This window comes from Mustela erminea, chromosome 11, assembly GCF_009829155.1.
Source record: "Mustela erminea isolate mMusErm1 chromosome 11, mMusErm1.Pri, whole genome shotgun sequence".
NCBI lineage: Eukaryota > Metazoa > Chordata > Mammalia > Carnivora > Mustelidae > Mustela > Mustela erminea.
The window spans coordinates 90,961,589-90,974,075 of record NC_045624.1 but is presented as its reverse complement, the minus strand read 5'-3'; the positions used below and the strand labels follow the sequence as shown (position 1 = coordinate 90,974,075).

The window sequence follows — 12,487 nt, the reverse complement described above, 5'->3', positions numbered from 1 at the left end:
AATGTGTAGATTGTTTTAGGTAGCATAGACATTTTCATAATATTTTTTCTTCTAATCCATGAGCCTGGAATGTTTTTCCATTTCTTTATGTCTTCCTCAATTTCTTTCATGAGTACTCTATAAGAGTTTTCTGAGTCTAGATTCTTTGGTTAGGTTTATTCCCAGGTATCTTGTGTTTTGGGGTGGAATTGTAAGTGGGATCAACTCCTCAATTTCTCTTTCTTCTGTCTTGTTTGTGTACAGAAATGCAATTGATTTCTGTGCATTGATTTTATATTCTGACACTTTACTGAATTCCTATATGAGTTCTAGCAGTTTTGGGGTGGAGTCTTCTGGGTTTTCTACATAAAGTATCATATCATCTGCAAAGAGTGAGATTTCTTTGCCAATTCAGAGCCTTTTACTTCTTTTTGATGTCTGATTGCTGAGGCCAGGACTTTTAGTTATATGTTGAATAGCAGTGGTGATAGTGGACAGCCCTGCTGTGTTCCTGGGCTTAGGCTTTCAGTTTTTGTCCATTGAGAATGATATTCATTGTGAGTTCTCATAGATGGCTATTACAATATTGAGGTATATACCCTCTACCCCTACACTGCGAAGGGTATTGATCAAGACAGTATGCTGTACTTTGTCAAATGCTTTTTCAGCATCTATTGAGAACATCCTATGGTTCTTGTTCTTTATTTTATTAATGTATTGTATCACTTTGAGTGATTTGTGGATGTTGAACCAAACTTGCAGTCCAAGAATAAATCTCACTTGGTCGTGATGAATAAGCCTTTTAATGTACCATTAGGTCCTATTGGCTAGCATTTTGCTGAGGATATTTGCATTCGTCATGAATATTGGTCTGTAATTCTCCTTTTTTTTTATTTTTTTTATTAATTTTTTTATTTTTTTTTTTATTTCCAGCATAACGGTATTCATTATTTTTGTACCACACCCCGTGCTCCATGCAATCCGTGCCCTCTATAATACCCACCACCTGGTACCCCAACCTCCCACCCCCCGTCCCTTCAAAACCCTCAGATTGTTTTTCAGAGTCCATAGTCTCTCATGGTTCACCTCCCCTTCCAATTTCCCCCAACTCCCTTCTCCACTCTAAGTCCCCATGTCCTCCATGCTATTTGTTATGCTCCACAAATAATTCTCCTTTTTGATGGGGTCTTTGGTTTTGGGATCAAGGTAATGCTGGCCTCCTAAAATGAGTTTGGAAGTTTTCCTTTCATTTCTATTTTTTGGGACAAGAATGGCTATTAGTTCTTCTTTAAATGTATGGTAGAATTCCCCCTGGAAAGCCATCTAGCCCAGGGATCTTTTTGGTTAGGAGACTTTTTATTACTGCTTGAATATCCTTACTGGTTATGGGTCTATTCAGGATTTCTCTTTCTTCCTGGTTCAGTTTTGGTAGTTTAGAAGTCTCTAGGAATGCATCCATTTCTTCCAGATTGTCTAATTTGCTGGTGTATAATTGCTCAGAATGTGCTCTTATAATTGTTTATATTTCTTTGGTGTTGATTGTGATCTCTCCTCTTTCATTCATGATTTTATTAATTTGGGTCCTTTCTCTTTTCTTTTTGATAAGTCTAGCCAAGTGTTTATCTATCTTAATAATTCTTTCAAGAAGCCAGCTCCTAGTTTCATTGATCTGTTCTATTGTTCTTTTGGTTACTATTTCATTGTTTTCTGCTCTGATCTTTATTTCTCTTCTCCTCCTGGGCTTAGAATTTATTTGCTGTTCTATCTCCAGCTGCTTTAGGTGTAGGGTTAGGTTGTATATTTGAGACTTTTCTTGTTTCTTGAGAAAGACTGGCATTGCATATACCCTCCTCTCAGGACCACCTTTGCTATGTCCCAAAGATTTTGAACAGGATGCTCTTTAGCTTTCATGTATTTGAGTTCTTTCCAACCTTCTTCTTGTAGTTTAGTTCTAGTTTCAAAGCATTGTGGTCTGAAAATATGCAGGGAATAATCCCAATTTTTTGGTACTGGTTGAGACCAGATTTGTGATCTAGGATGTGATCTATTCTGGAGAATGTTCCATATGCACTAGAGAAGAATGTGTATTCTGTTGCTTTGGGATGGAATGTTCTGAATACATCTGTGATGTCCATCTGGTCCAATGTGTCATTTAAAGCCTTTATTTCCTTGTCGATCTTTGCTTAGAGGATCTGTCCATTTCAGTCAGGGGGTATTATAATCCCCTACTATTATTGTATTGCTGTCGATGTGTTTCTTTGATTTCATTATTAAGTGGTTTATATATTTGGCTGCTCCCAAATTAGGGGTACAGATATTTTAAATTTTTAAATCTTCTTGTTGGACAGACCCTTTAAGTATGATATAGTGTCCTTCCTCATCTCTTTTTATAGTCTTTGGCTTAAAATATAATTTATCTCATACAAGGATTGCCACCCCAGTTCCTTTTTATGTCCATTAATATGGTAAATTATTTTTCACCCCCTCACTTTAAATCTGGAGGTGTCTTTGGGTCTAAAATGAGTTTCTTGCAGACAGCATATCGATAGCTCTTGTTTTATTATCTATTCTGATGTCCTGTGTCTTTTAATGGGGGCATTTAGTAATGGGTAACTCAATGTAATTGAGTTACCCTCAATGTAATTGAGGTAACTATTGAGAGATATGAATTTAGTGCCATTGTATTGCCTGTTGGGTGACTGTTACTGTATAATGTCTCTGTTCTTTTCTGGTCTGTTACTTTTAGGCTCTCTATTTGCTTAGAGGACTCTTTTCAATATTTCCTATAGGCTTGGTTTGGTATTTGCAAATTATTTTAGTTTTTGTTTGCCCTGGAAGCTTTTTATTTCTCCTTCTATTTTCAATGAGAGCCTCACTGGGTATAGTATTCTTGGTTGCATATTTTTCTCATTTGGTGCTCTGAATATATCATGCTAGTCCTTTCTGGTGTGCCAGGTCTCTGTCAATAGTTCTGTTGCTAATCTAATATTTCTACCACTGTAGGCTACAGACCTCTTGTCCTGATCTGCTTTCAGAATTTTCTCTTTGTCTCTGAGACTTTAAGTTTTACTATTAGATGACAGAGTGTGGACCTATTTTTATTGATTTTGAGGGGGGTTCTCTGTGCGTCCTGGACTTTGATGCCTGTTTCCTTCCCCAAATTAGGGAGGTTATCTGCTATAATTTGCTCCAATATACCTTTTGCCCCCCCCCCTTTCTTCTTCTTCTGGGATCCTAATTATTCTAGTATTGTTTTGTCTTATGGTATCATTTATCCCTTGAGTTCTCCCTTTGGGATTCCATAGTTGTTTCACTCTCTTTTCCTCAGTTTCTTTATTCTCCACCATTTGGTCTTATAGTTCACTAATTCTCTCTTCTGCCTCATTTGTCCCAGCAATAATAGCCTCCATTTTTTATTGCACCTCATTAATAGCTTTTTAAAATTTTAACTTGGTTGTATTCGTTCTTTTATTTTCTAATAAAGGAACGCTCTAATATTTTCTATGCTTTTTTCAAGCCCAGCTAGCATCTGTAGAATCATCATGCTGAACTCTAGTTCTGACATCTTACTAATGTCCATATTGATTAGGTCTAGCAGTCAGTTCTGCCTCTTATTCTTTTTTTTTTTTTTTTGAGGTGAGTTTTTCTGTCTTGTCATTTTGTCCAGAGAAAAATAGATGAATGAGAGAACAAAATGCCAAAAAGGTAACAATGAACCCAGAAGAATATACACTAACCAAATCAGAAGATACCATCTATAAAATGGTCACTTTTCTGTTCATAGAATTGTTACTATTATCTTTGATCTCCTGTTTAGTTTGTAGGTGTTCAGAATGGTTTGATAACTATTTAGCTGAATTCCTTGGACCAGAAGAAATTTAGATCTCCTACTCCTCTGCCATCTTGCTCCTCCCTCCCTTCCTCAGTATATTTCTAATGCTAATGCTCATAAGTTTTTTGTTTGTTGTTTTTGGGGTTTTTTGATGAAATATATAAAACATGGAAACACAAAACAGGGAAGGAATTGTGAAGAGAGTTAAAACTAGTCTGGTCCAAGTTTTCAACCAACATTGATTAAGAATGTGAAACTAGAATACACATAGATTTAATTTGAAAAATTATTACCTGAATGTTTAAACCTCAATAAATGGTGGTAAGTGATTTATATTTATTTTTTAATGAGCAAAGTCACTGTATGGAAAAGAAAGATGATTTCAAGACACTCAAAAAACAGTTCTTGAGGATATTTTAACATCTAAACACGATTATGTAAATATTTCTGTTCTTGAGATTTACACAAAAGCCTATAGCTCAGATTCATTTTTTTAAAGCATACCAAAATAAGATTATGTGAAGTGAATAATTTGCACAACAGAACGATATCTGGAGAGAACACATCAAGGAGAAAAATAATGAACATGCTAAGACTCTCTTCCTCCATCCAACAGTCAATGATACTTTTTTTTTTATGTTCAGTTAGCCAACATATAGTACATCATTAGATTTTGATGTAGTATTCAATGATTCATTAGTTGCATAGAACACCCAGTGCTCATCGTCAACATGTGCCCTCCTTGATACCCATCATCCAGCTATCCCATCCTTCTACCTTCTTCTCTAAAACCCTAAATTTGTTTCCCAGAGTCCAGAGTCTCTCATGGTTTGACTCCCTCTCTTATCTCTACAAGCAAATAATCCAGTCAATGACCTTTTTAAGGAAGTTTGGTTTTGTATGCATATCAGGTTTTTGTTTTTGTTTTTGTTTATGTTCTTGTTTTTGTTTTTATTTTTTATTTATTTTCAGCATAACAGTATTCATTATTTTTGCACCACACCCAGTGCTCCATGCAATCCATGCCCTCTATAATACCCACCACCTGGTAACCCGACCTCCCACCCCCGCCCCTTCAAAACCCTCAGATTGTTTTTCAGAGCCCATAGTCTCTCATGGCTCACCTCCCCTTCCAATTTCCCTGAACTCCCTTCTCCTCTCTAACTCCCCATGTCCTCCATGCTATTTGTTATGCTCCACAAATAAGTGAAACCATATGGTAATTGACTCTCTCTGCTTGACTTATTTCACTCAGCATAATCTCTTTCAGTCCCATCCATGTTGATACAAAAGTTGGGTATTCATTCTTTCTGATGGAGGCATAATACTCCGTAGTGTGTATGGACCACATCATCCTTATCCATTCGTCCGTTGAAGGGCATCTTGGTTCTTTACACAGTTTGGTGACCGTGGCCATTGCTGCTATAAACATTGGGGTACAGATGGCCCTTCCTTTCACTACATCTGTATCTTTGGGGTAAATACCCAGAAGTGCAATTGCAGGGTCATAGTGAAGTTCTATTTTTAATTTCTTGAGGAATCTCCACACTGGTTCCCAAAGTGGCTGCACCAACTTGCATTCCCACCAACAGTGGAAGAGGGTTCCCCTTTCTCCACATCCCCTCCAACACATGTTGTTTCCTGTCTTGCTAATTTTGGCCATTCTAACTGGTGTAAGGTGGTATCTCAATGTGGTTTTAATTTGAATCTCCCTGATGGCTAGTGTTGATGAACATTTTTTCATGTGTTTGAGATCCATTTGTATGTCTTCATTGGAGAAGTCTCTGTTCATACCTTCTGCCCATTTTTTGATATGATTGTCTGTTTTGTGTGTGTTGAGTTTGAGGAGTTCTTTATAGATCCTGGATATCAACCTTTTGTCTGCACTGTCATTTGCAAATATCTTCTCCCATTCCATGGGTTGCCTCTTTGTTTTTATTTTTGTGAGTTTTTTTTTTTTTTACACTATAAAGTAATACAACCCTAACCTCAGTTATATATTCAGAAAATCTATGATTATTCCTTGTCCAGTCTTTCTGTCCCTGGAAAGAAGCACACTGAAATGCTGAGATTCTGTAATAAAAAGATCATTTTCTATGAGTAATTATGATAGGAGAAGAGATAAAGCCTGAGGTAATGCCTCCACTATGGTGGAGTCATATGAATTTCTATGGATTGTTTTACAAGGTACTTTCCACATGTTCTAGCTTATCTACACCCTCATAATGAAACGTTGAGTGCTGGCTCTGCCAATCACTGGTATGACTCCCAGCAAGTTATTTAGACTTTCTAAACCTCATTTCTTCATGGCTAACATGAATACAGCTCACATCAGTGTCATGACCTAATACATGTGAATCTTTCACATACTTCCTGGCACAGTAATAATCATTCAATAGGTATTGGCTTTCATTAGTATTATTGTCATGTCCACAAACACCACCACTTCAAAAAATCATGTGCATGAGTTGGGGATATTGGAACATGTGTGCTTTGGAAAGGTGGGACCTCTTTCCTTTGCTTAGATGGGGAATTTACCTATTCCAGACTCCTCCCAAAATGTAATATTCTGCTGTGCGTTCTAGGGTTGGATGAATTCATTTTGGTAACAACCCTTCATGTTAGCAGTGGGTGCTGAGCAATGTATAGCAGTCACTGTTTCAGTTATTTTTTTCCATTTAACAAGAATTTATAGAACACCTACTGTGTAGCAAGCACTGTGCTGAGAGCTATGAGCACAGAGGGAAAACAAGATAGTCCTAGGCATTAAGTTGTGAGAAAAGAAGGAAAAATGCATCATTCATGCACTTCAACATCTTCATATGCAGAAATACAATAAATTAATTGATCTACTAGCTTACACAGACTCAGAACAATCAGTTCTGGAATTGTGGGGCTCATATTAGTAATGGCTCTCTCCTCTCTGTTTACATATTCTATCATCTACCTATCTATTTATATACCATCCATCTATCCATCCACAAAACAGACAACATATCAAATAATGAATATAAACAATTTAATAATACTTGTCTTTATTTATTTTAGAGCTTTCTGCTATTACATCTAGAAAATCTTTCTTGAAAGATGAAACTGGTAAGTTTTTGTCTATGTTTGCTCTTAGTTATGCTATAGCATTTTTTCTTCCTGATCAACTTAACTTATGAAATTCCCTGGCTTCAGGGAGACACCTCAGAATGGCCGGATCTTGCAAAATATACTGAGTTATATTTTAAGTCAATCCATTTCTCAGGAGTCATTTTAACACAGTAAACGCTGGTTTTGGTGTGAGAGGACAATAAATTAGGGGTACAGTGATGTACTCTGAATTCTTTCTGCAATGGACTCTGTTCACTTCTGTGGCCTTTGTTTCTACTGACTGAGGAAAACATGATATCAAGCTGCTTCTGGATATTTTTAAGTTTTTGTTCTTGTTGGTGGTTAATAACATGAATTGACACTGAGAGTGTCTTATACAGGGGGCACTGTACTGCACATTACACTGTACTGTGTGTCCATGTTGTTCAATTCTCTTAATATTCACTGTGGAGGATTTTATCCCCATTTTACACAGTGGGGGGTGGGGCAAGGACCTAAAATTAATTCTGTCCCTTGTGTCATGCCACACAATGATCTGGGGCTTCAACCCAGACCTTCTTAATTGAGAGTTCAAATACTTACTAAGTTCTTATTCTTTCTCTAATTCCCAAAGCCAAGGCCCTGAGACAGGTCCACACATGGGAGAGGGGGTATAAGTGCAGGGCTTCATGTACCACAGACTGGACATTAACCCCAGTCTTTTACTATTTAGTTTCATGAATGTGGGTACAGTAGTTACATTTTCTGGAAAGCAAGAATAACACAAATGATGTCTCACTCAGTTACTGAAGACATAAGGTCACATTTGTAGAATGTCTAGCATAAGGTATCTCATTTAGCTGTCACATTGTAAGTACTGGTTTCTGGTCCTTTCTACTACAAGAAGCTACAAGAAGCATTGGCTCTAGCCTTGCTGATTTTCCCCCTCCATGTCCAATCTTAAGGATCCTCTAGACCTCAGCTAACATATTACCTAAACAAAGGCAAGGAGCAATGAGCACAGCACCACTTGATGTCCTTTTCCACAGTAAGGGTTAATGATTCTTGAGTTCTGACTCTTTTGGAGATAAACACATAAAAAAAAATTTCCAGGTGCTCCTGGGTGGCTCAATCGGTTAAGGGTCTGCCTTCAGCTCAGGATATGATCCCAGGGTCTTGGAATTGAACCCCATGTTGGCCTCCCTGCTCAGTGGGGAGCCTGCTTCCCTCTGCAGTTCCCCCTGCCTGTGTTCTCTGACTCTTTCTCTCTCTTTTTTAAAGTAAAATAAAATAAAATTAAAGTCTTAAAAAAAGAGAGAGAGAAAGAAATGTCCAGATGAACAGACTCAAGACCCAACCTAGTGGTTCATTGAATGGCCAGTCTGGTCCACCATCATTGTCATTAATTTCTTGACATCATATATTGTCATTATTTCTTGACATCATATATTTCTTACAAAACCCCAAAGGATAAAAAATGCAATTATCATATAACATCATAGATACAATGAGGGTATTCAGGAAAGACAAGGGAGTGAGTTTGAGCTCTTAAAGTTGCAGAGAATTTGGATTTGCCCCTTTCTTCCATTTTTTGTTTATTTTATTTTATTATTTCTTCAAGATTTTATTTAAATTTCAGTTATTTAATATAAGGGTAATATTAGGTTCAGGTGTACAATATGATTTAACACTTCCATACATCACCCTGTGCTCATCACAGCTAATGCCCTCTTTACTAAAACCTCCCACCCATCCTACCTTGAACACAACCAAATTTGTACCCCTAATAGTAATCTCAGTAATGGCTAAGATGCTTCTAAATCAACAATTCATCTTTATATTTATGCTTAACTCTTTGTTGTTGAGGGTATTTATTACACGTAGAGGTATAGAAACACAGAGTAGGTAAGAATGTGTTCTTTTTTTAAGGTTTTATTTATTTATTTGGCAAAGAGAGAGATATCAAGAGAGGGAACACAAGCAAGGGGAGTGGGAGAGGGAGAAGCAGGCTCCCTGCAGAGCAGGGAGCCAAAAGCTGGGATCAATCCTAGGGCCCTGGGGTCATTACTGAGCCAAAGGCAGATGCTTAATTACTGAATTACCCAAGCTCCCCAAGAATGTGTCCTTGAACATTATGTTGCTGGGATTAAAATCTGGCTTGTGGTACTTACTAACTGTAGACATCAGGCGAATTAGTTCTCTGTTCTCAATTAATTTGTAAAATGGCAATGAAAATAATCTCCTAGGTTATTGAAAAATTAAGATTAAAGTTTTGCACACAAACCTCTCAAATTAATCTGTAGTTTAGATAGTGGTTAAAGCATATTAGTGATTATTATTACTTAGAGACATGGTGGGGATGAAGAAATGATAAAAGTTATTTTCACCAATTTTTTTCAGGTTGACTCATTCATCTAAGATATAACCTTACTTCTTAATACTTTGGAATATTCTTAGTGAACCTCTGATGTTGATTGAGTTTATCTGCAAGCTAGATTATGAGTTATTTGGTGGTGGTGGTAATGGTGGTGGTGCTGGTGATGTTGGTGGTGTAGACATTTACTTCCAGGTTTTGCTGTTGTGGGGACATCAGAAATGTATAATATGACCCGTCTCCCATTAATAAGTTATAGCCCTTCAAAAGAACAGAAGGTAAAACTAATAAATGACCTATTTTAGACACCCTGCAGGTGCAGCTCATGAACACCTCTGCCTACTACACCTACCTTCTCCTCCTTTTCAAGAACCTGATCTACTTTGCCATCATTCTCTTCTATCTGCTTGGGATACCAGCACTCTGTGGCAATGGGAAGAGCTCCTAGCACATGGTGCCATCACGTGTCCACTTGTCTTCATTGGCTATTATTTCCTAAAGCATCATCTGAGTATATAATGGGGCATTCTAGATTTGGGTTATTTCGGTTCACATGTGTCTTTCTATTGTATCATTATTGAAGAATGATTTTACAAACAATTGGGCAAGCAGAAAAGTTCACTCTGCAGCAAGAACAACTTCTGCCATGACTTAAGTGTAGGGTCAGGGGGTTATCCACAGGGGCTTCAACACTGCTCTCTCTTTAATGTCTGCCAGCTCCTCAGAGCCACCTGTGCCTCTAAGTTTAGCCAACACAGAGCTTCTAGGTGCATCTCCTGGGGCCCTTTAACCAGATAATTGCTTCAAAACCTTTTATTTTGCCCATCTGGAAACTGACATCTTTGCTTTCATAATAGGCACAATAAAAACAATCAAAAGTCTACTTCTGCATCTGTGTACTTTCATTTGGGGCAATCTGAGAGGCCAAGGTAAGGGATAGCATGACAAACGAGCTTTCAAATTCAGGACTGGTTGTAATATTGGTCAATTTCACATTTCAAATATTTCCCTGAGATAGTCCTTATGAAGCCTTCTTTGGGACACCCACCCCAGGAGGGCCATAGCCAGTGAAGGTGCCCAAGTTATTTCTCCTTCAAAGGTGAGCAGATTCAGACCCACTTGGTTTGAAGCATTCTGGTAGTGACAGTATAACATTGTTGCATGACAGGCAGGTATGCTCAGACCCATGTTTCCTAATCTCACAAGAACCCCATTAGAGTCCCACTAACACTGAAAAAGTAGAGTAGTAGAGGAGTTAAGTGCATGAACTCTGAACCTGCCAAGTACCTGGGTTTAAATCTTGAGTCTATAGCTGTTTGAACTGTCTATGCTGCAACTTTCTCATTTATAAAATGAAGATATGTTATGCCCCATCTCCTGGAGTTGTGTAGATGAGATAGTTAATTTTGTTGAATTTATATGAATCTTCAACAACATTAGCATCTCCTGTTGGCAGTTCTACTTTAGAAATAAGAGAAAACACACCTGCTTGCACACCCTTATTGTAGGCACTAAGATTTACGTGCAATACCATACCACTATTTACAACAGTCCCAAATTAAATCAAATGCCAATAAGGGGAGGTGAATCATGAGAGACTATGGACTCTGAAAAACAATCTGAGGGGTTTGAAGTGGCAGGGGGGTGGGAGGTTGGGGTACCAGGTGGTGGGTATTATAGAGGGCACGGATTGCACGGAGCACTGAGTGTGGTGAAAAAATAATGAAGACTTTTTCTGAAAATAAATAAATCAATTTAATTTAAAAAATGCCCAATAAAAAACTAAAAAAATAAAATTAATGTATGATGGGCTAGTATGCATCTACACAAAAATATAGATTGTTGAAGAAATGGAAAATTAATCAGAAAGTATTATTGAGGTAGTAGCAGGCTGATTCAGTTTAAAGAATGAGAGACTTTTGATCTCAAGTTTGTAAATTCTTAAGAATTTACATTCATTGTAAATTCATTGTAGAGATTACATAAATAAATAAAAACTAAAAAAATTTAGAGATTACATAAATAAATAAATAAATAAATAATTTTTAAAAAGAGATTGTAGAGATTACATAAATAAATAAAAACTTTAAAAAAGGAAAGTACTATTGAAGAAATAGGCATGGCAGGGTCCTACTAAAATTTTTAGATTATACGTTCACATGGCTCCAAAATTTAAACACTCTGAAAATTGAACTACAAAATCTTACTCCAGCCACTGTCACTACCTGCCCACCACTTACAGGTCACATCTTTTGTTTCTTGCCCGTCCTTCCAGGTTTTATTTAGGCAAATATGAACTTAGATATTTAAAAAAATACATATAGATCTAATTTTCTTCCTTCTAACACACAGGTAGTAATGACATACATTACCCTGCACCTCTCACTTATATACCCTTCTACTCTTTTTATGTCAATTTAAAAGAACACTTACATAGCTGGAGAATATTTTATTGGTGACTATATACTTTACAAGGTACTTTATAAGATCAGTTCCCTGGATAGACCAGTGAATTATTTTCAATGTTTTATTATCATAAAATATATTGAAATTATAATAATGTTTTATGACACTTTGGATGTATGCTTTGGTCACTTTGATTGGTACTGCCAACTTATCCTGGTAGTGTTAGCACCAGTGTACACTCCTTCCATGATGTAGGTGAATGTCAGGACAATGCTGCAAACATCACAATTTTCCTTATCTGATGGGTGAAAAGATAGTATCTCCTCATGTCTTAATTTGCTTTTCTTTAACGAGGATAATCATCTTTTTGTATATTCAGTCCATTTCTATTTCTTCTTTTGTACAATATTTGTCCAGTCCTTTGACCATGATTTCTATGAGTAATAATGCTAATAAGTATGACACTCATTCATAGGTGTGTGTGTGTATCTCTACAAACATGAGTGTAAAACAAAACATCTCTACAAACATGAGTGTAAAACAAAATGTTCAATGCATGGTTGATGGGTAAAGAAGTAAATTATTGTTTTTCTCTTTTACAAATGAATCTTTTTAAAGTAAAAGTTTTTATATACTGGAATAAAACAATGCCTCATTTAAAATTGGGAAGGATTTTCTGTTTATTTACAATCAGCCTCATTTCTGTAAAACAGGTTCTATTGGAAACCAAATAGAGGTTCCCAAGTAGAGGACCCACCAGATACAAGAAAGTGGGAATTTAATTTTTTTCTACTCCTTGATTCTCAAGAATGTGATCA

The 12,487-nt window shown here is 36.8% G+C and overlaps 1 protein-coding gene across 1 annotated transcript in view; it reads left to right on the top strand.

The window, feature by feature from the left end:
• LOC116568782 overlaps positions 1 to 10,146 on the top strand; it is a 42,201-nt gene extending 32,055 nt beyond the window's left edge. The window contains exons 5-6 of the mRNA XM_032304424.1: positions 6,860 to 6,907; positions 9,569 to 10,146. Coding sequence (XP_032160315.1) covers positions 6,860 to 6,907; positions 9,569 to 9,711 — 191 coding nt within the window. The 3' untranslated portion in view covers positions 9,712 to 10,146. The remainder of the gene's footprint in view (positions 1 to 6,859; positions 6,908 to 9,568) is intronic.
• Positions 10,147 to 12,487: the final 2,341 nt, after the last annotated feature.